The sequence below is a fragment of the Mobula birostris genome, chromosome 6 (assembly GCF_030028105.1).
Source record: "Mobula birostris isolate sMobBir1 chromosome 6, sMobBir1.hap1, whole genome shotgun sequence".
Lineage (NCBI taxonomy): Eukaryota > Metazoa > Chordata > Chondrichthyes > Myliobatiformes > Myliobatidae > Mobula > Mobula birostris.
In genome coordinates, this window is record NC_092375.1 from 48,410,830 (window position 1) to 48,438,544 (window position 27,715).

General features: G+C 43.2%; 1 protein-coding gene across 1 annotated transcript in view; it reads left to right on the top strand.

Moving 5' to 3' along the window:
- mao (monoamine oxidase) overlaps window positions 1-27,715 on the top strand; it is a 187,236-nt gene that overhangs the window by 136,954 nt on the left and 22,567 nt on the right. The window contains exons 9-13 of the mRNA XM_072260440.1: window positions 7,486-7,582; window positions 13,372-13,425; window positions 16,477-16,534; window positions 20,638-20,735; window positions 26,187-26,298. Of these exons, the coding sequence (XP_072116541.1) occupies window positions 7,486-7,582; window positions 13,372-13,425; window positions 16,477-16,534; window positions 20,638-20,735; window positions 26,187-26,298 (419 nt within the window). The remainder of the gene's footprint in view (window positions 1-7,485; window positions 7,583-13,371; window positions 13,426-16,476; window positions 16,535-20,637; window positions 20,736-26,186; window positions 26,299-27,715) is intronic.

Below are 27,715 nucleotides of genomic sequence, written 5' to 3' on the forward strand. Positions count from 1 at the left end.
TAACTTACCTACTACTGACGTTAAACTTACTGGCCTATAATTTCCCGGATTACTTTTCGATCCTTTTTTAAACAACGGAACAACATGAGCCACTCTCCAATCCTCCGGCACCTCACCTGTAGACAGCGACATTTTAAATATTTCTGCCAGGGCCCCTGCAATTTCAACACTAGTCTCCTTCAAGGTCCGAGGGAACACCCTGTCAGGTCCTGGGGATTTATCCACTTTAATTTTCCTCAAGACAGCAAGGACCTCCTCTTTTTCGATCCATGATCTCACTACTTGTTTCCCTTAATTTCATAGACTTCATGCCAATTTCCTTAGTAAATACAGACGCAAAAAACCTATTTAAGATCTCCCCCATTTCCTTTGGTTCCTCACATAGCCGACCACTCTGATCTTCAAGAGGACCAATTTTATCCCTTACAATCCTTTTGCTCTTAATAAACCTGCAAAAGCTCTTTGGATTATCCTTCACTTTGACTGCCAAGGCAACCTCATGTCTTCTTTTTGCCCTCCTGATTTCTTTCTTAAGTATTTTCTTGCACTTCTTATACTCCTCAAGCACCTTATTTACTTCCTGCTTCCTATACATGCCATACAACTCCCTCCTCTTCTTTATCAGAGTTGCAATATCCCTTGAGAACCAAGGTTCCTTATTCCTATTCACTTTGCCTTTAATCCTGACAGGAACATACAAATTCTGCACTCTCAAAATTTCTCCTTTGAAGGCTTCCCACCTACCGATCACATCCTTGCCAGAGAACAACCTGTCCCAATCCACGCTTTTTAGATCCTTTCCCATTTCTTCAAATTTGGCCTTCTTCCAGTTAAGAACCTCAACCCTAGGACCAGATCTATCCTTGTCCATGATCAAGTTGAAACTAATGGTGTTATGATCACTGGAACCAAAGTGCTCCCCTACACAGACTTCCGTCACTTGTCCTAACTCGTTTCCTAACAGGAGATCCAATATTGCATCCCCTCTAGTTGGTCCCTCTATATATTGATTTAGAAAACTTTCTTGAACACATTTTACAAACTCTAAACCATTTAGACCCCTAACAGTATGGGAGTCCCAATCAATATATGGAAAATTAGAATCCCCTACCACCACAACTTTATGTTTCCTGCAGTTGCCTGCTATCTCTCCGCAGATTTGCTCTTCCAATTCTCGTTGACTATTGGGTGGTCTGTGATATAATCCCACTAATGTGGCCATGCCTTTCCTGTTTCTTAGCTCCACCCATAAGGACTCAGTAGACAAGCCCTCTAATCTGTCCTGCCTGAGCACTGCTGTAATATTTTCCCTAACAAGCAATGCCACTCCCCCACCTTTCATTCCTCTGCCTCGATCACATCTGAAACATCAGAACCCTGGAATATTAAGCTGCCAGTCCTGCCCCTCCTGTAGCCAAGTTCCACTATGGTTGAGTATAGTTGATGTTAATGTCATTTGTAAATTGTAGAGAGGAGAACAAGCTTCCATAAAGTAGAGGACACATTCCACAAGCTGCACTAAAATATCTTAACTCTAACCACAGAAATCAGTAGGTGAGAAAGAACTAGCACTTCAATTCTGTTGCTGCTGAGAAGCAGCATTGACCTGGTGCTGTGTAGTTCACCTCTTGTAATGCACAAGAGTGAACATTCACTTGGGTGCAGCTGGATAGAGTTTAGCTCAGATTTCTCATGTAAATCTGTTGGTGCACAAAGCAGCATAGACTCGAACAATTAAATAATTAATTTAGTATGCCTACTGGCACGTGTAGTACTAATTAATGAAATAGGCTTCTGCTCTTCAAGGGCACTTTTCAGTAAGTCACAGAACTGTTAACAGATTAATGGTCAAAGATTTTTAGAAAAGCTTTATTTGTTACATGTACATTGAAACATATAGTGAAATGAGTGAACGATCACACAATCCAAGAATTGTGCTGGGAGTAGCCCACAAGGGTCGACATGTTTCTGGTGTCAACATAGCATGCTGACAACTCACTATGCCATTGGTTATGGTTTTGTAACAGCTTAGTCTTACTGCAGTACAATCGCTGTTTGGACAGTCTCTATCCCAAGTGTTTCTACAAAACACTCGTTCATCTCTTCATCATTTCCCTGATCCTTAACAAACAACGTTTGAAGGTGAAGGAGTGGTGCAGAGCCCAAACATTGCAAAGTCACCCTTCAAAAACTGACATCTAGCTTTTGTTAATGAGCCCTCATGATTGGTGTGAGGTGATTGCTAACTGGCACATTTCATTCAGGCTTCCTTGATAACACACTCAGTCAAAAGCTGTCCTGATGTCAAGAGCAGTCATTCCCAGCTCCTTGCCCACATTTAGAGCAAGGCTGTAAGAGGTCTGGCATTGAGTGATCAGATGCAGACCCAGATGAGATTGGTAAGCAAGATACTGGTGAACATTATACAGCATTTCCTTTTGCTGGAGGGGGCAGTATTTAGCCAGATTAGATATGTTCTCTTTTTTATTATGGATAGCATTTACTTGGGCAATTTTGCTTATTGTTAAGTAGATGTTCATGTTTAACTGAACTGAAACAGTTCAGCTAATTATCATTGGAGCACAAGTCTATCATACTCTTGGCCATCTGTCCAATAGCTTCTGTTATATCCAGTGCTTCACCCCATCTTTCCCTTAAATAATTAATGTATTGAATTACATAATTGACTTCTGTGATGGTGTGGTGTCAAGAGAGGACAGAAGTGAACCATTTGTTCAGCAGCTCTGGCTGAAAGAGTTGTGAATGCTTCAGCTTTGTCACTGATGCTCAGCGGGTGGACCCCACGATTGTAGTGGACACCTCCCAGCTTGAGCTAAGCCATTGTCCATCACCATCCACACGTCACATGCCAGGAGATGGGTCAGAAATTTGTGAAATTCTCTACCCCATGTTGTTGTGGAGATAGTTCCCTGACAGACGGTTGAATTAGAAAAGTGTCAAGGGGAATTGGGATAGAACAGAAGAGGGGTGTTGTGGTCAAGATTAGGTCAGCCATGATCTTATTAAATGGTGGAGTAGGTTTAAGGAGCTGATTGGCCTACTGTTCCCATGACCGCAGAGCTTTGGTTGGATGGTTGTGGGATCGCTTGGCTCTTCCTGTTCCATGTTGCTCTTGCTGTTTAGCAGGTAGGTGCCCCTGTGCTGCAGCTTTGCCAGCTTTGCATGCCATTGGTTTGTGTTGCATCTGGCATGCTCTGTGGCATTCCCCTTTGAACAGCTCTGCTATGGCTACTGGCTGCAGCATGGGCTGGATGCTCGGCTTTGAACTGTCAGTTTAGCGCTGAGCCTTATCCCATGGAGTTCACAATACAGTCAAGAGTATCTTTGAAATGTGTATTCTGCACTCTTTTAATGTGAAAAACTGATTCATCAGCTGAGGAAGGACAGTACCACTCCCTTGTTTATCGCTCTAGAGGTTCTGTCAGTGATCAGGACCTGATCAGAGATTGAGATGGAGGAGTCTGGGTTATCTGCCCAAAGTCTGAATCTGTGAGTAGAATTGTACAGGCAGTGTCTAGGTTACAACAGGATCCCGTTCTCGAGAAATGTCAGTAACTCCAACTATTTATAAGTCAGAAATGAATGAAAACAGAATGTGGGAAAGGATCGCAGAAACAATTGTGATGGGAGAGACAAGCAGGCGTGAGATGAGCAGCTAGCACACTGATTCAGAGTGAGTATACTTAGCACTTCCAGCTCCGTTTGACTTGACCCAGGCCTTGATTATGGCAGCATGGGTGTGGGGAAAGAAGGCTAACAGAAATCTCCTGTTTCCAGCCAGCAGTCAACAGTCGTTAGTGAACTCATCTTGTTCGCCTCCCATATGCTCAGTCATATGGGGGGGGGGGGGGGGGTCCTTAAGTCAGATGTTTATAACCCGGGGAGGAACTATACCGCAAATTAGTTTGTGGAACACCTCTCTTTATTCTGGCCCAGATCCCAAAGATTAGTGAGTATCTTACAAGTTTGACTAGACTGAGAGTGATATGAGTGTGTCTGAATCAGTGTTTAGGTCAATGCCAGGTGAACTGTTTGGTTACTCTCTCACTGGCTTTCAAAGTAGCTGGGCTGCTTTAGTGAACTGTTCAGAATTACCACAGTGCAGTCTCCTTTAGACCGGGTTAGGATTGACAGGTATTATTGTCTGAAGGAAGACATCAAAAATCCACTTGGGTTTTTGTGACAATTTAGTAGTCATAACCACCCTTGTCAAGACTAATTTTCTTTAATGGCAGATAATTAATTAATTAAGTATAAATTTCCCAGTGGCTGTGGCAGTATTTAAACTCTGGATGGTTAGTACTGGCCTCTGGATCACTGGACCAGCAATTAACCACTGTTCCCTCGTGGTCATGTGACACAATGGTACTAAAGTTATTGATGATAATTAATTCATAATGGCTGAAGCCTGTGAGAAATGTCAGTCCAAATTTACCACCTGAACCAGCTTTGCTTCATTTATGTCGTATCTCAAATTATTCGCAAGGAAGCTGCTTTGTGGAGGCCAAATCACGGAGTAAAGCAAAGCAGTGTGACCTGATAGAGGTGTATAAGATGATGAGAGGCATTGATCGTGTGGATAGTCAGAGGCTTTTTCCCAAGGCTGAAATGGTTAGCACGAGAGGGCACAGTTTTAAGGTGCTCGGAAGCAGGTACAGAGGAGATGTCAGGGGTACGTTTTTTACGCAGAGAGCGGTGAGTGTATGGAATGGGCTGCCAGTGACAGTGGTGGAGGCGGATACGATACGGTCTTTTAAGAAACTCCTGGATAGGTACATGGAGCTTAGAAAAGTAGACGCTATGGGTAACCCTAGGTAATTTCTAAGGTAAGGGCATGTTCAGCACAGCTTTGTGGGCTGAAGGGCCTGTATTGTTCTGTAGGTTTTCTATGTTTCTAAAGCAGAGGTCGATATGCTCTTGATTAGCCAGGGCATCAAAGGTTATGGAAAGAAGGCAGGAGAATGGGCTTGAGAGGAATAATAAACATCATCTCCAACACCATCACACTGAGCATGGGGCCCCCCAGGGCTGTGTGCTCAGTCCACTGCTGTTCACTCTGCTGACCTACCACTGTGCTGCAACACACAGCTTGAATCAGATCATCAAGTTCGCCAATGACACGACTGTGGTGGGTCTCATCAGCAAGAATGATGAGTCAGCATACAGAGAGGAGGTGCAGCGGCTAACAGACTGGTGCAGAGCCAACAATCTGTCTCTGAATGTGAACAAAACAAAAGAGATGGTTGTTGACTTCAGGAGGACACGGAGCGACCACTCTCTGCTGAACATCGACAGCTCCTCCGTTGAGATCGTTAAGAGCACCAAATTTCTTGGTGTTCACCTGACGGAGAATCTCACCTGGTCCCTCAACACTAGCTCCATAGCAAAGAAAGCCCAGCAGTGTCTCTACTTTCTGCGAAGGCTGAGAAAAGTCCATCTCCCACCCCCGATCCTCACCACATTCTACAGAGGTTGTATTGAGAGCATCCTGAGCAGCTACATCACTGCCTGGTTCGGAAATTGCACCGTCTCGGATTGCAAGACCCTGCAGCGGATAGTGATGTCAGCTGAGGAGGTCATCGGGGCCTCTCTTCCTGCCATTACAGACATTTACACCACACGCTGCACCCGTAAAGCCAACAGCATTGTGAAGGACCCCACGCACCCCTCATACAAACTCTTCTCCCTCCTGCCATCTGGCAAAAGGCACCGAAGCATTCAGGCTCTCACGACCAGACTGCAACAGTTTCTTCCCCCAAGCCATCAGACTCCTTAATACTCAGAGTCTAAACTGATATCTACATCATTTATTATTATATTGTAATTTGTCCTCTACTGTGCCTATTGTCTTGTTTATTATTTATTGTACTGCTCTGCACTGTTTTGTGCACGTTTATGTAGTCTTGTAGGTCTGTAGTCTATTGCAGTTTTTGTGTTGTTTTACGTAGTCTAGTGTAGCCTTGTGCTGTCTCACTTAGTCTAGTGTAATTTGGTGTTGTTTCATGTAGCACCAGGATCCTGGAGGAAGATTGTTTCGTTTTTACTGTGTTCTGTACCAGCAGCTTATGGTTGAAATGACAATAAAAAGTGACGACTTGACTTGAGATCAGCCATGATGGAGCAGACTCAATGGACCGAATGGCCTAATTCTGTTCTTATGGTCTAAACAACCTACCAAGGAAGCTGTTTCATGGTATTACCGGTCACTCACTGTAGACAGAATTTTTTTTTCATTTAATTTCTTTCTCTCTTCCTTATTGCACAGTTAGAGCAGTGGGATGTCAAGCAGAATGGTGGAATGCTCCTCTTGCAGGAAATGGGAAGGCGGGATGACTTCTCGTGTTCTTGCTGATTACACCTGCAAGAGATGCATCCAGCTGAAGTTTCTTTCAGATTTTCACGTTATATGTGAGTGACTTGGATGATGGAATCGATGGCTTTGTGGCCAAGTTTGCAGACGGTACGAAGATCAGTGGAGGGGCAGGTAGTGTTGAGGAAGCAGGGAGTCTGCAGAAGGACTTAGACAGATTGGGAAAATGGGTGAAGAGGTGGCAGATGGAATATAGTGTAGGGAAGTGTATGGTCATGCACTTCGGTAGATAGAATAAAGGCATAGATTATTTGTTAAACAGGGAGAAAATTAAAAATCAAAGGTGCAGAGGTACTTGGGAGGCCTCCTGCAGGATTCCCTAAAGGTTAATTTGCAGGTTGAGTTGGTGGTAAGGAAGGAAAAAGCAACTTTATCATTCATTTCAAGAAGACTAGAATATAAAAGCAAGGATGTAATGCTAAGGCTTTAAAAGGCATTGGTCAGACTGCACTGAGAGTGTTGTGAGCAGTTTTGGGCCCCATATCTCAGAAAATATGTGCTGGCATTGGAGAGGGTCCAGAGGAGGTTCACAAGAATGATACCAGGAATAAAAGGGTTAACGTATGAGGAGTGCTTGATGACTGGGTCTATACTCATTGGAGTTTAGAAGAATGGGGGGGTGCAGTTCTCATTGAAACCTATTGACTTTTGAAAGACCTAGACAGAATGGATGTGGAGAGGATGTTTCATGTAGTAGGGGAGTCTATGACCAGAGCGCACAGCCTCAGAACAGAGGGGCATTCATTTAGAACAGAGATGAGAAGGAATTTGTTTATCCAGAGAGTAGTAAATCTGTGAAATTCATTGCCACAGATGGCTGTAGAGGCCAAGTCATTGGGTGTATTTAAAGCAGAGGTTGATAGGTCCTTGATTAGTCAGGATGTCAAAGATTATGGGAGAAGACAGGAGACTAGGGTTGAGAGGGATAATAAATTATCCGTGATGGAATGGCGGAGCAGACTCCATGGGCTGAATAGCCTATTTCTGCTTCTATATCTTGTAGTAGTAGTATTATGTAACAAGTGTAAATATATTATTTGTCGGTTGTAAATCACTGGCATGATTAGATGTGCTGTATTTCTCTTTTCAATCAGACTACTGTGGGAGCATGATCATTCAAGATGAGGAATCTCCTATTGGCCTTACACTGGATGACAGCAAACCAGACGGCTCATTTCCTGCTATCATTGGGTAAGTCTAAAACGGCTCAGTCACCTCTTGCAGAATCAGAACTGGAAAGAAATAGGAAGGTTTTTGAAAGGTTCCAATTAAGGGTGAACAGCTAGAGCGATATGTCCTGTTTATCCTTCTGAAAACATCTGTATATTCAGTGTTTACAGTCTCTCAATCTTCCCTGAAACTGGACGTAATTACCTGCTCTGCAGATGCTGGAATCTGAAGCAAAGAAATGAGAACAAGGCATTGCTGGAGGAACTTGCTGTGTAAATTCAAGCAGCGTTGGGATAGGTGATAGGAGAATGTGGACAGAAAAAGCAGATGGAACCGGGTGGAGTGAGTGGAGGGTGAAGATGGAGACAGCTATTGGACAGTAATAAACAAGAACGCAAAGGCTGCCAGTGCTGGAATCTGATAAGTAAGGAAGTCATTATTGTGGAACCATTAGGGGAAAGGTGAAGGGCAGATAGAACTGGATAGGGGGAAGGAATCTGATGGGTGAAATGTGTTGGCGTTAGGTGGATGTAACCAGAGTGGCGAAGAATATAAACATAGGTGATGTGGGGTGGGTGGTAGGGGAATGGGAAAGGGGTAATAGTCGGAGGATTGGAGCCTCCTCTGAGAGATCAAACTCAGACTAGGCAACCAACTTGCAGAGCACCTGTGCTCTATCTGCAGTGGGCCTCCTGAGGTCACCCTCCAGCAGCTGCCTTTGCCTTCCCGACCTGGCCCCATCTGCTCTCTTTTTGTCTGCTTCCTCCTTTTACTCACTTGCCTTTGACTCCCAACCTCACCTACTCCGAAATATTGACAGTTCCTTCACCACTCCCCCAACCACAGACATTGCTTGACTGGATGAGTTCTTCCAGCCCTTTGTTTTTAACTTAAGCATTGATAACTTTTATATTTGATTAAGTTTTGGCATGATATCCTCTAATCAGAAGTACAATAGTCGATCAAAACTTTTTCTGATGATGCACAATGGGTGATAGCGTCCAGGCAATAGAAATTAAAATTATCAAGGGTGTAAAACAGGTTGTTGGAGAGTTACCTGGGTAATCCTTTGGTAATAGCGAGGCAGCCATCTTCCTACTGCTCTTGCATTGTAGTTCTTCATTTAAAAGAAAAGGATTTTAATTTTTCTCCCCAGAAAATGTACTGCTTTATTCTACTGGGAATGCCTGCAAGAAAATGAACCTCAGGGTAGCATTTTGTGACATATACGTATTTTGATAACACATTTACTTCTGAATGTGAAATTTGAATTTTTCCAGTAAATAAATCTGAAGATAAAGGGACAGTTTGTTTAACAATTCTGCATCAGAGCTGAATGAATGTTCAGTGTAAATGAAGAATACTTTTCCTGTAGTTCTGAGCTGAAATCATTGCATGGGCATGGCTGATGCACAGAAGTAAGAAGCTGTGACTTCCTCCTCACACCTGGAACTGGTGTAGGATATCAGATCTTGATTGTCACCACTGTTATCTCACTTTGTACTCATTCTTTGCAGAAGATGTTACAAATAATGTCTGACCTGGCATGCCTCTTGTGAAAGTATTTTCCCATGTCCAGCTGGTGTTTCTTTTCTGATGTGGTCTGAAATGCAGTACCGGTCCATCAGCAACTACAGACACCATACACGATGCCCTTAATAATGTTGGTTCAATTAGGACTCCACAGACCTTTGACCTTTTACCTGCCTCTGCACTTTCAACTATGCTGAGCTTAGCGGCTGGCTTACTGAGAAAGCAGGCGTTGTGCAGTTGGTTTGGCCTCACTTGGAGTATTGTGTGCAATTCTGGTCACTACATTACAGGAAGGATGTGGTGGAGGAGGAGAGGCTGAAGTACAGATGTTGCCAGGAATGGATGGAAGGTTGTATTGGCTGGGTTTATTCTCTGGGATGCTAATCGGTGGCCTTGTAGATCTTTGTGAGATTTTGAGGGGTATTGATAGCCAGAAGCGGGGAGCATAACACTGAAGGGCACAGGTTTAATGGGGTCTCGAGGTTATACACTCAGATGGTGATAGTTATCTCCAACGATCTCCCAGAGGAGATGGTAGAAGCAGATACAGTTATTACATTTAAAAGATACTTGTTACAGGCGTTTGGGTAGGAAAGGAGGAGAAGGGTGCAAGCATGATGAGGGTAAATGGGATTAGAGTAGAGAAGCACGATGGTCCTTATGGATATTGGGTTATTGGACTGTTGTGCTCGAAGTCAGTGTTGTTTCCACACCATGCCTGCCTAACAGGGAAGTCTGGGTCTAGGCAAGGTCTGTGGGGGAACTGCTGCACCCCTGGATCTCATGAGAACGGTTTAGGCTTCTACAATTTCCTTTGCAGATTAAAACAGTAGCCGCAGGCATTCCCATGGCCCATTCCCATGCCTGTCCTTTTGTTGCCTACATGGAACGGTTCTTATTCCAAACCTATTCTGGCACCTCCAACCCCCACCCCAATTCTTTACCCACCACATAAACTACATCAGTGCCTATTCCTGCAGAACTTGTCGATTTCAACACCTGGATTATTCATTTTCAATTTCATCTCCTGCATCTCTTCCAACTTGGTCGACTGCATTCAGTGCTCATGACGTGGTCTCACCTACGTGGATGAAACCAAGCACAGACTAGGTGACTGTCCTGCAGAGTTTCCGCAGTCCGGCCACATCGGTCATCTTGAGCATCCGGTTGCACATTGTTTTATTTCTCCTTCCCATTTCCACAACGACTTATCCGTCCTTGGCCTTCGCCATTACTACAGAGAGGTCAAACTCAATTAGAAGAACAACATCTTATAATCCCAAACACAAGAGATTCTGCAGGCACTGGAAATCCAGAGAAGCACACACAAAATGCTGGAGGAACTCAGCAAGTCAGGCAGCATCTATATAGGGGAACAAACGGTCAATGTTTCAGGTCAAGACGTCTGATATTCCGCCTGAGTAACTTGAACCCAATGCTATGAACATTGCGTATTCAATTTCTCAGTAACCAATGCTCTTTCACACACACTCACCTGTCCACCTAGTTTTATTAGAACATAGAAATCTACAGCACATTTCAGGCCCTTCGGCTCACAATGTTGTGCTGACCACGTAACCTACTCTAGAAACTGCCTAGAATTACCCTACCACAAAGCCCTCTATTTTTCTAAGCTCCATGTACCTATCTAAGAGTCTATTAAAAGACCCTATTGTATCAGCCTCTACCACCGCTGCCAGCAGTGCATTCCATGCACCCACCACTCTGTGTGGAAAAGCTTACTTCCGACATTTCCCCCTGTACCTGCTTCCAAGCACCTTAAAACTATGCCCCCTCATGTTAGCCATTTCAGTCCTGGGGAAAAAGCCTCTGACTATCCACACAATCAATGCCTCTCACCACCTTGTACACCTCTATCAGGTCACCTCTCACCCTCCATCAGTCAATGGAGAAAAGGCTAAGTTCACTCAACCTATTCTCATAAGGCACACTCTCCAATCCAGGCAACATCCCAATTCCTCATCCCATTCCACCCATGTTCCTTGTGCTCATGACCTGCCATCTGGTTCCACCTATTGCCTACAAGCCTGTTTCCACCCCTCCCCCCCTACCTCCATGTGCCCTTCATCGTTTCCCCAGCTAGTCCCACCTAACACCGACCGGCCTCCCTCGCGCTGACCGGCCTCCCTTGCACTGCCACACACAGGTGGTCTTTCCTTTCCCTACACAGCTTTGAAGCAGAGTATCCACATGAAGTGCTGACGAAGACCTTTGGTCTCCATAGATTTACTTGACCTATGAAGTTCTTCCAGTAATCTGTTTTAGTTCCAGATTCCAGCATTTGCAGTCTTTTTTTTTTCTTTCCTTCTTAAAATCTTACTTAACATCTTTGAAAGCAGTTACTCACATGCCACGGGTCATTTTGTTGGTCTTGAGCCCCCTGACAAATCGCACAGACTACGTTAAACTCAAGTCAACCCCCCCCCCCACTGTGAGTTAATGTTGAGGTTTCATCTTAATTTCTCAAATTCCAGCTTGATCATGAATAATCTGAACATTGTTAGCTGCCAGGCATTCTGCTATAGTTTATGCTTAGATTAATTAAATCAGTTTTGGCAGTGATAGTGTAATTCTATGTCCATGGTAGCTGCCACCATTTGTTATGAATTCAGGCTGTGCTGTAGTTATTGTCTTGAATTCAATGGTGTCACTAGGTACTGTAGGCAGTTTGAATGATTTACTCCTATGGAGTAGTGTGTTATTTCCATATTTCTATGAGTATGATATGGTCCGTGAATGTAATCTGCTACAGTCTTCAACTGGACTATTTTTCCTAACACGTGGTCAAAAAGTTTGAAGGTTGAATTAGCATCAAATGCAGCAAAGCTTGAATTAACTCATAATACAACTTCATTCCACAATATGATGAATGTGAAAATCAACAATTATGAACAGAATCACAGTTATCCCAGGTAATAATATGAACATATTGTAGCTGTACATCATGAGATGCCTTTTCTTCACTTAAACAAACTCCTCTGCATCCTGGCTTTTGAGATAATGCTTTATAGGCCCCTTCTGCCTGGGTTGCAGATGCTGTTGAAAAACCTGCACTGACATTTTTCTTTATTCGTGGCTCTTCTAATTGAGGCACATGCCTCTTTGTGTTTGGGTTGAGCTACAGTTCCGCAATGGCTCAGTGAAGTCATCAGTCACAGCTACAGAGGATTATGCTTGCCTGTCAGCAACCATTCATTCAGTCCATTGAAGCCTTCATATAATGGGGACACAGATGACTGCTGCATTTTGGCAGCATTGTGGGATAATGAGCATTTAATAATATGTTTTCAGACATCATAGGAAAATGAACTGCACATGGATACACGAGCTGAATTTCAGAGATGAAGTAGGAAGGATTGCCTTTGACATCACTGCAGCTTCGATAAATCATTAGGAGGAACCTATCACGACTGAAATCACTGGGGAGCATGTGTTAACTCACTCGTGCTTGGAATCGCAGTTTTCCAAAGGAAAGGTGACCATAGGTGTTGGAAGCCTGTCAACTTAAGACATCATTGTAGGAACTTTTTTTGAGGTCAATATCCCTGAATCAGCCAGTTTCAGTTTTCTTTTATCATTGAACAGTCAACCATGGTAAGCTCAGAAGTTGGGGGGAAGCTGTTTTCTGTTAATTCTAAAGCATACAACTACCATTATAATCAATTTGATAATAGATTAGCTGTATCTACCTGGAGAAAGATTTGGAGCTGAGACCACAGATAACCTTCAATTATCTTGCTGGTCAGATGTGTACAAGCCACAAAATGCCGGAGGAACTCAGCAGGCTAGGCAGCATCTATGGAAGGGAGTGAACTGTTGACGTTTCGGGCCAAGACTTCCATCATGTCTTGATGAAGGTCTTAGCTCAAAACGTTGACTGTTCACTCTTTTCCATAGACGCTGTCTGGTTTGTTGAGTTCTTCCAGCATATTGTGTATGTGCTTGGATTTTCAGCATCTGCAGACTTTCTGTTGTTTGTGTACAGGCTAGCCCATTTTCTGAACATGGTGCTAAATCAGGAGCTAAGCCGATGTAATCTCTATTCTGGACAATTGACACTAAACAAGTTCAGCAAGATAGCCTTTCTAACCTTGAAAATTCTCTCATTAATTCTTCAGTACATTGATTTCAGTGCTTTCCCAATTCACTACCTTGTGAAAAATTACATTGAAAATATTCGTGTGTGATTTTGAAAGAGCTTATAACAGCCTACATCAATTCAGATGCAAAGAACATCACTAATTCTACTCTTTCAGGTTCATCCTCGCTCATAAAGCCCGGCATCTGTTAAATCTCACAAAGGAAGAGAGGTAAGTGAATTTTTTTGAAGTCTTTGGAATTCTCCATGTGAAAGGACCATAGTGACTTTGTGCTGGCTATATTTAAGGTAGAAATAAATATTTAAATATTAAGACAATGGTGGGAGGGTGGTGATGTGGAGTTAATGCAGGAAAGTGATACTGAAATAAAGCATCAGACAGAATCCTTTGAAATAGCAAAATGGGCACAGAAGGCCATAAGGGCTATTTACCCACTGCTAATTTTTATGTTTTTTATTAAAATTTAAACTTTAATACAATGTTTGATAATGAGATTACAGTGTGAAATGTCTAGGCTCTAACCACTAAAATTTCCTCCTAACATCTCAGCATTTCCTTCCATATGATCCTATGCAAAGTCTGCGTGAAGTCACCCATACTAATGTGTCTGCCTTTGGTTTACTGTCAGTTTTCATCTCATTCCTTTCTGATGAAGCATGCTGTGAACTCTTCCTGCATGATAGTTAAATGCACTATGTATATACCAGAAATCATAAAACCTATTTTTGTGAAAAAAAACTCTTCTCAATTTAATTTAATTTATCATTGAATCAAAGCACATCAGTTAGTGAGGCCTGCAACTCATGAAAATCTTTGACAGCTTTGTTGGTTCATTGGTGTTCACATATATTGGTGTTTTAAGTCATCATTAACCAATGCATTAAATTATATATTTTTCAGTCTGCTTGGTCATTAGAGTTTTGTATGACCGGTGGAACATAGAACAGTACAGCACAGTACAGGTCCTTCAGCCCACAATGTTGTGCTGACCCTTAAACCCCGCCTCCCATACAACCCCCCACCTTAAGTTCTCCATATACCTGTTCCATAATCTCTTAAATTTCACTGGTGTATCTGCCTCCACCACACTGACTCAGGCAGTGCATTCCACGCACCAACCACTCTCTGAGTAAAAAGCCTTCCTCTAATATCCCCCTTGAACTTCCCACCCCTTACCTTAAAGCCATGTCCTCTTGTATTTAGCAGTGGTGCCCTGGGGAAGAGGCGCTGGCTATCTACTCTATCTATTCTTCTTAATATCTTGTATACCTCTATCATGTCTCCTTTCATCCTCCTCCTCTCCAGAGAGTAAATCTTAATCTCTGATCATAATGCATACTCTCTAAACCAGGCAGCATCCTGGTAAATCTCCCCTGTACCTTTTCCAATGCTTCCACATCCTTCCTACAGTGAGGTGACCAGAACTGGACACAGTACTCCAAGTGTGGCCTAACCAGAGTTTTATAGAGGTGCATCATTACATCGCGACTCTGAAACTCTATCCCTCAACTTATGAAAGCTAATACTCCATAAGCTTTCTTAACTACCCTATCCACCTGTGAGGCAACTTTCAGGGATCTGTGGACATGTACCTCTGCTCCTCCACATTCCCAAGTATCCTGCCGTTTACTTTGTACTGTGCCTTGGAGTTTGTCCTTCCAAAGTGTACCACCTCACACTTCTCCAGGTTGAACTCCATCTGCCACTTCTCAGCCCACTTCTGCATCTTATCAATGTCTCTCTGCAATCTTCGACAATCCTCTACACTATCCACAACACCACCAACCTTTGTGTCGTCTGCAAACTTGCCAAACCACCCTTCTACCCCCACGTCCAGGTCGTTAATAAAAATCATGAAAAGTAGAGGTCCCAGATCCAATCCTTGTGAGACACCACTAGTCACAACCCTCCAATCCGAATGTACTCCCTCCACCACGACCCTCTGCTTTCTGCAGGCAAGCCAATTCTGAATCCACCTGGCTAAACTTCCCTAGATCCCATGCCTTCTGACTTTCTGAATAAGCCTACCGTATGGAACCTTGTCAAATGTTTTACTAAAATCCGTGTAGATCACATCCATTGCACTATCCCCATTTATATGCCTGGTCACCTCCTCAAAGAACTCTATCAGGCTTGTTAGACACGATCTGCCCTTCACAAAGCCATGCTGGGTGTCCCTGATCAAACCATGATTCTCTAAATGCCAATAGATCCTATCTCTAAGAATCTTTTCCAACAGCTTTCCCACCACAGACGTAAGGTTCACTGGTCTAAAATTACCCGGACTATCCCTGCTACCTTTTTTGAACAAAGGGACAACATTCGCCTCCCTCCAATCCTCCAGTACCATTCCCATAGACAATGAGGACATAAAGATCCTAGCCAGAGGCTCAGCAATCTCTTCCCTCACCTCGTGGAACAGCCTGGGGAATATTCCATCAGGCCCCGGGGACTTATCTGTCCTAATGTATTTGAACAACTCCAACACCTCCTCTCCCTTAATATCAACATGCTCCAGAACATCAACCTCACTCATATTGTCCGCACCATCATCAAGTTCCTTCTCATTGGTGAATACCAAAGAGAAGTATTCATTGAGGACCTCGCTCACTTCCATAGACTCCAGGCACATCTTCCCATCTTTATCTCTAATCGGTCCTATCTTCACTCCTGTTATCCTTTTGTTCTTCACATAATTGAAGAATGCCTTGGGGTTTTCCTTTACCCTACTCGCCAAAGCCTTCTCATGCCCCCTTCTTGCTCTCCTCAGCCCCTTCTTAAGCTTTCTTACTACCCTATATTTCTCAATAGACTCATCTGATCCTTGCTTCCTAAACCTTGTGTATGCTGCCTTCTTCCACCTGATTAAATTCTCCACCTCACTTGTCACCCATGGTTCCTTCACCCTATCATTCTTTATCTTCCTCACTGGGACAAATTTATCCCGAATATCCTGCAAGAGATCCCTAAACATTGACCACATGTCCATAGTACATTTCCCTGCAAAAAACATCATCGCAATTCACACCCACAAGTTCTAGCCTTATAGTCTCATAATGTGTGTGTGTGTGTATGTGTGTCTATATATATATATATATATATATATATATATATATATATAAATATGTGATTTAGTATGATTCAAGTATTCAGCTGTCTGCTCCCTGAAAGCTACATGACACCCAGACCTCTGCTTTTACAGGTCATTTAGTGGCATTTAACCTGGATTTTATTTTTATTTTTAATTTTTTTGTCATGCAGGCTGAAAAAGATCTGTGAGATTTATGCCAAGGTTCTTGATTCTAAGGAGGCATTACATGTAAGTTGTTTCTTCTTGCATTCATGTTGGTTTAATAGGTTTTATTTTAAGATGGGTTTTATTTTAAGACAGTCAAAATTAAAACCTCCCAAAGATACATTTTACTTTAAAGAGAGGGACTTTCACAGTCTTTGTTCAAGAAAAATAAATGTTCCAGGTCTTCTGTTTTACCACTGTTTTGGTCAGTGCTGTGGTTGCAATCACAGCTCCAAGTATGAGTAAATTTTGAAGATAGGCTTTTATTTGCTAAGATCCTGTAAAAGACCAGTTCTGGGGGGGTGGGGGAGTCACAACTGGGAGGGTATTGAATCACCGATTTAGATATCCCTGACTTTATAACAGTCCTACATCCTGGGATAATGCGGCATTTTGTTTCAATGTGAAAACTCTAGTATCCCAAAACTCATGATATTTGATCAAAAACATCTAAACACTTAAAAATAGATTAGTACAAGTATCTGAAATAATAAAATTACATTGATGTTTGGTGCTTAAAAAGTAAAGGACAGTAGATGTATCTGTCTCTTTCCCCCTCTATCCCTCCCAGCTTTCATTGCTCTAACTTGCAGTGTGTCCCAGCCTCCAGTCCCTCCCCATCTCTGATCATCTTTCTTTTGCCAGTCCTACAAACCCTTCTTCCCACCCAAGTCTCTCTTCTCCACAATCTCTATTATTCCCATCCCTGTATCTTCATGCCCAGGCTCTCCCAACACCTTCTTCCCTGCTCCTCCATTCTTCCTACCCCCATTCTCTTTATCTTGTTTCCCACTTAACCCCTCTTTTGTCCAAATCCTACAATGCCATTCTCTTTTGTCCACTCCCCTATTCTCCCAATCTCTTTTCCCTCTCTTCCGCCCTTCCTCTACTCCTCCACTCTTTAAACAGTTGCTAGTCAAGTGAATTGCCATCTTTGTCATCAACTCATCAGCTGTTTCAACCAAGTTCACTCTGTACTGGGAAGGGCTTTTAGTTATTTATTACTAACACCAAACATCTCGCAATATAGGGATAAAAGTCTTGTAATCAAGCAAAGTTATCCAAATTAGTTGATTATGTTGGTTGATAAAGGGATACCTATACCATGATGTACAACATATCATAATTAATACTTTATTAATGTCCTCTGAGAGATGACCTCCATACTGGTGATAAATTACAAAGTATTTGAACTAAGCTCCTGGAAGTAGTATCTCCACAAGGTCATCACTGTCCTCAGATTTATGGCAAAGATATATATATATATATATATATATATATATATATATATATATATATAGAGAGAGAGAGAGAGAGAGAGAGAGAGAGAGAGAGAGAGAGAGAGAGAGAGAGAAGATTAGATTAGATTGATTCTGCCCACCTGGTAAGGTTGCAGCTGAAGCCCTATTTAGCAACATCAAACTCAGCAAGAGCTCCCAGGGGCAACAATTATACTTCAATGGGTCTCAGTATGTCTGTCGGTCAGAAAAGGGCAGATCCAGGGTGGGCAGGTAGTCATCAGAGTTGCGTTGACAGCAGTAAGTCTCCTAAGACCTGACAGATGGAGCCACCCAAGCTACATATCAGAAAGTCGCCTCAACTGCTGAATATTACCAAAAAAAAATTATTTTTAAGAGTGGGGCACTTACAATGGAGATCATTGAGAGATTTAAGAGATTATCGTTAATTGTCATATGAACATTGAAACACTGGAACATAGAGTGAAATGTGAAGCCCGCATCAAATCAAATCTGCAAGGATTGCGCTGTACAACCCTCAGGTGTTACCACACTTCTGGCACTGACATAGCACGCCTACAACTCGCTAACACTAACCGTACATCTTTGGAATGTGAGAGGAAAGCAGAGCACCCAAAGGAAACCCACATGGATAAGGCAAGAACGTACAAACTCCTTACACAGACTGCAGTGGAAATGAACACACGCTGCTGGTACTGTAAAGCATTATACTACTGTGCCACCTATATTGAGAAAGTTGGGGGTTACTTTTGATGTGGGGTCCAAATTTTCCAGCCCCCCCCCCCCCCCCATTCCTTCCCCCATGTAGCTGATGTGGTTTTTAGTTTATGTCCTTGGATCTGCCAGGGAGCGTTAAATCAATTGCCCTCCTCTTGACCCTGGACAATTTGTATGTAGGCCACAGAATGTTAAAAGCGGTGCTTTAAAAAAAATATTACTTTCAGTTGCAGAAATCCAGCTGGAGCTCTGGGCACTGATCAGGCCCACAAGTTCTTCACTTCCGCCTGCCTCAACTCTTTCCAATAGCAGCTGTACATTATCATTTTCAGTCTTGTATCATCCAATTACATAGAAAGTGAAAAAAGCAGCAACTCACTGCTGCCGGCCAATATGAGATATTCAAATTAATCTGCTTGGCACAAAGCAGATAAGAAGGTGACTGATGGGACAACAAAGGCTCAATCACCCAAAGATTACTGGAATCAAACCAGGAGAAGGACAGGATGTTGTTGGATCACAGCTGGTATATTGTCTTTTTCTTTTATATCAGCTACTGAACAGGTTCTGAGTCTGAGCAGAAAAAACGTCCAGTCTGGGAGTTTAAAGCGATCCTCTAGCCCCATCCATTGTACTTGCATGACCATTATTCAGGCATGAATATTCCTACTCAAATAGATCTCCTTTTGGAATTCAAGCACAAGCCAAGATGAGCAAGTACATCCTGGGCCTGCTGTGCAACTCTTTGCACACCTGGATGAATAACAATCTCAACACTAAAAACAGAAAGTCAAGTACATCTATGGAAAGAGAAACAATTAATTTTTTGTTTTGAAGATCCTTCATCAGCACTGGGAAAGCTGGAAAAGCAAGTTGGGTTTAATTTGCAGTATGGTAAATGATATTCAGGACAAAGCAATGGCATTGCTTAGTTGATGGATTAATAACACAGCTGAATATGAACAACTAAAGGGACATACTAATGCAAGGGTCTGAAAAGGACAGAAGAACATCAAGGATGCGAGAGACTCCAGAATCTGGAATCTGGAGCAATAAATTACCCACTGGAGAATCTCAGCAGGTCAAGCAACATCTGTAGGGAGAGGATAAACTGTCGATAGTTTGGGGAAAATCCTGCATCGGGACCCTAAATGCTGACAATCTCCTACTCTCCCCACACCCCCACCCAGAGATGATGACTAACCAGCTGAATACCAGTAGCAGATTGTTTGTTGTTGTAGGAGAATATTGGAAATGACTTACAGGCAATGTCTGTGGAGAGGGGAAAATAGAGTTGATATTACAGGATCACCTTACAGCAGAACTGAAAGTGTTGAATTTGATCATGGTTCTGGCTGCGAAGTACTGCTTTAAAAATTAGATATTTCTCTTCAGGTCTGTTGGCCTCATTGGGAGATTTTGTTGGCCTGTACTGGTCAGAATGGCAGTGAGATGGAGATGAGTCAGATTGGGAGTGAGATGGAGATAAGTCAGATTGGGAGTGAGATAGAGAATTAAAGTGATAAGCAGTTAGAAACAAAGATGGTTTGCAAAGAAGTCACCCAAATTGCACATGGTTTCTCTGCTGTTGAAGAAACATTATGAGCAACGAATATCGCAAGTGCCAATGGTTGGTAGAGATGGTCAAGTGGGTAGGAAGTCACCAAGGGAATGGTCCCTTCAGAGTACCATCCAGAGGGGGAAGGGACGGTGCATCTGGTGAAGACCAGGCTCTGGCTGGAAGGAGGGAGAATGAACCAAAGAGTAGAAAAATGATTAAATGTGGCCTCGAGAAAAGACATAGCTGTAGGAACTTGAATGGGTCCATACTACAGCTGTCTTTTAGTGGAATATTTGAAGCATTCTATTGGTTTTCAGTCATACTCATAACCCCTTCCTCATTAGCTCTGCTTCCGTTCTCCACTCTCATGTTCATGTGCTCCATCATTGACTTCTTTTCTGGATTGTTTATCTTCATCTGAGGGGACGGATTCGGAACAAGCCCACAATTCCCACAGATCTCTGGTCTACAGTTCCCCCCACAGCGCCTCTTTTAAGGTCCACATATTATTTTCCATATAACTGGCTCAATGTCAACAAGTTGTAATGTGTCACAGAACTGCACATATTCTGTCTTTGTCTTTTATCTAGCCTGTCCATTATGAAGAGAAGAACTGGTGTGAAGAGCAGTATTCAGGTGGATGTTACACTGCATACTTCCCTCCAGGAATTATGACGCAGTACGGCAAGTAAGTGCAATAAAGTTATCACCTCTGTCAGCTGTTGAACACTTGCTGACAAGTGAATGAATTCAGATCACATTCTGTAATTTGGAGTGCTGTGGTAGATCAGTCATTCGATGTTTTCAAAGATGGGACCAATGAATGCTTGGACTCTTAGGGAAATCAAGGGAATATATTTAGTAGTTCTGTCCACGATCTCTATGAAAGAGGGAGCAGGTGCAAGGATCCCTTTGTTCCTCTGCTCCTTCTATTTTTCCTACGCTTACTTTAAAGCAGAATTAAATGTCTAAGGATTCAAGTTTTTGACTTTATCCAGTGAAAGCAAACTTGTATATTTAAGAAAGAGGTTATTTTTAGACTATGCAGTTCACCAGTTGTAGCATATCTTGCTGTGGTTCCAAGCACACAGGAAAATAGCCCCTCAGGCCTGCCCTGTCATTTAATATGATCATGGTCTATCTGTAGCCTCAGCTTCTGTGCCATTTCCCATACCCCTCTATTCTTCAATCCTTCCAATGATCTAAACACTTCCATTTTGAATTCTTCTCATGATCCAGGTTCCATCACCTGACAGGGCTGAAAGTTGCAAAGACAAGGGACACAAACACAAGAAAATCTGCAGATGCAAATCCAAGGCAAGACACACCCAATGCTGGAGGAACCCAGGAGGTCAGGCAGCATCTATGAAAAGCAATAAAGAGTCAATAATTCAGGCAGAGACCCTTCATCAGGACTGGGGGAAAAAAAGATGAGGTCAGAATAAGAGGGTTGGGGAGGGGGAGGAAGAAATACAGGGTGGTAGGTGATAGGTGAAACCAGGGGATGGGGATGAAGTAACAAGCTGGGAAGTTGACTGGTGAAAGAGATAAAAGGAGGGAGGACAGGATATCTGATAGGAGAGGGTAGAAAACCATGGAAGAAAGTCAAGGAGGAGCACCACCAGGGCAGGGTGGACTTTGCTACATCGACGACTGCATTGGTGCTGCTTCCTGCACCCATGCCGAGCTCATCAAATTCATCAACTTTGCCTCCAACTTCCACCCTGTCTTCAAATTTACCTAGTCCATTTCTGACACTTCCCTCCCCTTTCTCGATCTCTCAGTCTCTATCTCTGGAGACAGCTTATCTACTGACATCTTTTATAAATCTACTGATTCTCACAGCTACTTGGACTATACCTTTTCCGATCTTGTTACCTGTGAAAATGCCATCCCCTTCTCTCAATTCCTCTGTCTCCACTGCATCTACTCTCAGGATGAACCTTTTCATTCCAGAACTAATGAGATGTCCTCCTCCTTCAAATAAAGGTGCTGTCCTTCCTCCACCATCAATGCTGCCTTCAGCTGCACCCCTTCCATTTCATGTATACCTACCCTTGCCCTGCCGTCTGGCTGCAATACCAGGGATAGGGTTCCTTTTGTCCTCACCTACCACCACATTAACCTACGCATTCAGCACATAATTCTCTGTAACTTCTGCCATCTCCAATGGGATCCCACCACCAAGCACATTTTACCCCCCCTGCAACTTTCCACTTTATTCAGGGATCACTCCCTTGTCCACTCATTCCTCCCCACTGATCTCCCTCCTGGTACTTATCCAGACATCCCACCCTACAGAAACTCACTTCAGGGAGGTAGCAACCCCGCCCCCCGCAACCCCATATCCCCCACACCCCGTCGACCTCCAAGGGTGTATGTAATACTTTGTTCAGTGATTTTGTCTAATTTGTAAACCAAGTTGGGTATATGCAGAAAATGTGACATTAAAATATGTACTTATATTATCATGGACAAGGGAGTCGCCCTCCATAACTTCTGCCATATTATTCTCCATAACTTCCACCACCTCCAACAGGATCCCGCCACTAAGCACATCTTTCCCTTCCCCCACCTCTGCTTTCCACAGGGATCTCTCCCTACGTGACTCCCTTGTCCATTCGTCCCCCCCATCCCTCCCCACTGATCTCCCTCCTGGCACTTATCCTTGTAAGCAGAACAAGTGCTACACATACCCTTACACTTCCTCCCTTACCGTCATTCAGGGCCCCAGGCAGCCCTTCCTGGTGAGGCAACACTTCACCTGTGAGTCGGCTGGGGTGATATACTGCGTCTGGTGCTCCCTATGTGGCCTTCTATATATTGGCGAGACCCGACACAGGCTGGGAGACCGTTTCGCTGCACACCTACGCTCCGTCTGCCAGAGAAAGCAGGATCTCCCAGTGGCCACACATTTTAATTCCACATCCCATTCCCATTCTAATATGTCTATCCACGGCCTCCTCTACTGTAAAGATGAAGCCACACTCAGGTTGGAGGAACAACACCTTATATTCCGTCTGCGTAACACTCAGGTTGGAGGAACAACACCTTATATTCCGTCTGGGTAGCCTCCAACCTGATGGCATGAACATTGACTTCTCAAACTTCTGCTAATGCCCCACCTCCCCATCGTACCCCATCCATTATTTATTTATATACACACATTCTTTCTCTCACTCTCCTTTTTCTCCCTCTGTCCCTCTGATTATACCCCTTGCCCATCCTCTGGGTTCCCCCCCCTTCCCTTCTCCCTGGGCCTCCTGTCCCATGATCCTCTCATATCCCTTTTGCCAATCAACTGTCCAGCTCCTGGCTCCATCCCTCCCCCTCCTGTCTTCTCCTATCATTTTGGATCTCCCCCTCCTCCTCCCACTTTCAAATCTCTCACTAGCTCTTCCTTCAGTTAGTCCTGACGAAGGGTCTCGGCCTGAAACGTCGACTGTACCTCTTCCCAGAGATGCTGCCTGGCCTGCTGCATTCACCAGCAACTTTGATGTGTGTTGCTTGAATTTTCAGCATCTGCAGAATTCCTCGTGTCTGCGTTTTTAGACTCACCTCAACATGTCTTTTACATTTTAACCCACCATGGGCAATAGAAAAGTCACTGTTGCAAACAGTGCAGCGAGCAACACTCATTATTTTTGAGGTCGACTGTAAAGCCCGCCCACAGAGAAAACTGATAAGTCTACTTAGCAGGGGTCCCCAACCTTTTTTGCACTGCGGACTGGTTTAATATTGACAATATTCTTGCAGGCGGACCGGCTGACCGGGGGCGGGGGTGTTAATCACTACCGGAATATAGGTGATAAGTCAACTATAAGTCACTTATAAGTGGCTAATACACTCAATTTCATTTCTAAAAGGGTTTATCTAATGAACTTAATACTAAACACACAGCATATATTTTCCTCGCATGAATATAGTGATAAGTCAATTATAAGTCAATAGCAGCATAGTGTTTTAAGTAACATTTGGATATTAAACACACAGCGCATATTTTCCTTGTATGAACATACTAAATCATTGCAACACACCAATATCGCTGAATCAGTGGGAGCCCTGGGCTTGTTTTCCTGCAACAACACGATCCTATCGAGGGGTGATGGGAGACAGCGATACTCGAAGGGGGTTCCTTATGTCCAGTCTATTCCGCAATTTAGTTTTCATTGCATTCATTGCGGAAAACCTCACTTCGCAGAGATATGTTGGAAATGGAAGCAACGTTTTCAGTGCTTCCGTGGCTATCTCAGGATATTCAGCCTTGTCTTTGATCCAGAATGCCGGCAAAGATGTTATGTCAAACATACTTTACAGCACATCGTCATTTGCAAGCTCGAGGAGTTGATCTTCCCGCGCTGACATGGATGACTCGCGGCCCAGTGGTTGGACACCACTCTCAGCACGAAGAGCAACCAATCAGGATGCTTACTCTCCCTCTACCTCTCAAAAAAATCGATTTCCGGGATATTGTATATAATTTCCGGGCGTCAGGGAGCCACTATCAATATGCAAGAGACTCACAGAACTTCCGGGAGAGGTGGGATGTCTGCTTATCCCTGTAAGTGGAACAAGTGCCACACCTGCCCCTATGCCTCCTCCCTCGTCCCTCCTCCCTCCTCCCTTCCTACCATTCGGGGCCCCAAACAGTCCTTCCAGGTGAGGCAACACCACCTTTGAGTCTGTTGGGGTCATCTACTTTATCCAGTAATTTCTGGTAACGGACCCCCTTCATCCTGCCCCATTGCTTTTTCCCTATCTCACCTTTTTCCTTAACTGTCCATCACACCCCTCTGGTTCTCCTCCTCCTTCCTGTCTTCCTTGGTCTTCTACCCTTTCCTATCAGATTCCTCCTCCTCCAGCTTTGTTTTTATCTCTTTTACGAGTCAACTTCCCAGCTCTTTACTTTGCCCCCTCCCCTTCTCCTGGTTTTCCCCGTCACCTACTTCTTTCTTTCTTTCTTTCTTGTACTTCTTTCTCCCCTCCCCCCACCTTACTCTGACTTCTCATCTTTTTTTCCAGTCCTGATGAACGGTCTGTGCCCAAAACATCAACTGCTAATTCCTTTCCAGAGATGCTGTCTGACCTGCTGAGTTCCTCCAGCACTGAGAGAGTTGCAAAGATTTACCACCCTCCGCAAGAAGAAATTTTATGCATGTCAGTTTTAAATGACCAGCCCTTTTCTCGTCGTTTTGTTCCTATATTCAAACCTCCCCAACTAAATAACTTACCTCAGCATCCACCCTGATATGTTCAGTTAAGATCTAATATTTTTGAATAAGATCACCACTTATTCTTCTAAATTCCAAGGAATACCTGCCCAATCCATCTAGTCTCTCTCAATAGGATAACCCTGTCATCCCAGAAATTAGCTTGATGAATCTCCTTTGTACTGCATCCAATATTTTGTTTTATTTAGGTAAATGGGCCAATACAACACACAGAATTCCAGGTCAGGTCTCCCCAATGCCCTGTACAATTGCAAGAAAATCTCCCTATTTTTAAACTCCAACCCTTTGCAATGAAACAAGTGGGGCATTCAAACAGTGGAGGCAGTGCTACTAGATCTCTTACAGTCTGAATTGAGGAAGGATTAGGTTAAGATTGCACTTGATTTGGTTTAGTTTACAGTGAATACGTTTCAGAGGAGATCTTGTACAGAGAGATGATGGTGAATGAGATGGAAAAGATTCATCTGGTTACTCTTTTAAGATGCTTAGTAGTATGTGAACTTTCTTTCAAAATAACCTTGGAGCTGATGTGAGGCAGTTCTTTATACAGTGTGATCAAACTTGGAAAGGAGTTACTCCATCTGAACACAGGATGGTTCAAACAACGTTCCTTGAATTGTTTATGAACCAAAAGAGAAGAAACTGAATAGATAAATTAAAGTTGCCAATGGGCTTTCTTATCTGAGTGACATTGCTGTTGAGTGGCAAGAAATTACAAGGTTCTTTGTTTTTCTCCTGTGGAGCATAGGAATGGGGAAGCACTTTGAAAAGTTTGCACCAATATGTATGACCAGTTACAAATACTTGTTTGCATTGACATGCTTTTATTCATGTACATTTCAATTGATTAACTATCTACTGTTTTGATTTCTAACCCACGTTATTAATGAATAATCTTGTCTTTGAAGGATCCTGAGAGAGCCATTTCAGAAGATCTACTTTGCTGGCACGGAGACGGCCACTGAATGGAGTGGGTACATGGAAGGTGCAGTGCAGGCAGGGGAGAGAGCGGCCAGAGAGGTAGGGGCAAATAAAACAAATACTGTATTAAAATCTTATTTTTACATTATACTGCAATTGGTTGAGGGAATTCAACCATGTGGTGATGTTGTAGATTTCCCACTTAAGCTTTTGCAGGAGTAGAAACATTTCTGGTACCGCAAAACTGAGACTTTTGCATGTGGCTTAAATGGGCCCTTACCACTGGTTTCACTTGTTCTGTAACTTTGGAAGATGGTGTGTGAAGGGAAATTTATGATCTACAAATAGAAGTTTCAGTGGTGATGCTATCTGCTAGTATTAAGGGTGTATATTTGGGCCAAATTTCAGACAAAAGCACTCAATCTAGCCTGGCACTCAGAACAGTGATGAACCGAAATGCCAAAGTACATTAAACTGAGTTACTGTCAGTCCTCTCCGAAGTAAAAAGAAATCACATTTCTGAAGAAATCTCATATTATCTACACGACATCCATCCTTCAACCAACATTAAAAAAAAACGGTTTCTCTGGCATTTTATCTGATTGTGGTTTTATGGGGCTTTCTGTGTGTCCAAACCTTGTAGTCACAGTCAGTGCAAAGGCAACCTTTTCAAAAGACTTTAAACAATTTGAAAATATCAGTAGAATCAAGTATGAGGGGCTCTTTCTGCCTTTATTCCATTCTGTTCCCCCTGAATGTCATTTAACAGCATTTTCTAGAATCATTAAATTGTTATCTTCGCTTATATTCTAGTTCAGCCTGAACCCTCTATTCCATCTGGGGCAAACAAAAAAAGCTAAAGGTTGAGTTCCCCAAATCTGGAGATTGGAGTAATGAGGGGAATGATTAAAAATAATATAATTCTGCAGAAAGAGCGCTGAGGCACTGGAAAGGAAGTAGCAAAGGATTGTAGGAAGGTAATGAAGCATATGAAGGACTAATAGCAGTCTATAGCTGTTCACATAAGGAATATGAAGTGTACTTGCGAGGGTGGAACATAAACCAAACAATTACAGGATACTTAGCTTAACTGGTGGATGATTTATTGCAGGGGTCCCCAACCTCTTTGACACCGCGGACTGGTTTAGTATTGACAATGTTCTTGCGGACCAGCTGACAGGGGAGGGGGGGTGTTCAAGTTCAACAGTACGTGACAGGGAATGAGGAAAGGTGCCGCTGACTCATATTGTTTCAGATCGCCAAATCATATCATTTCCTAATGGCCTGGTAGCACATGCTTTGTGGCCGGTACCGGTCTGCGGCCCAGTGGTTGGGGACCACTGGTTTATTGGGATGAATATCAAGAGACAAAATAAACCTGTTTAGAAAAGCACAGAGTAAGCGAGGAGAGTCAACACGGACCTGTTAAGGGTAGGCTGAGTCTGACTAACTTGATTGAGGAGGCAATTATACAATGCATTTGCTGCAGTCGAGATGAATCTTTGGTAAAGCTTTT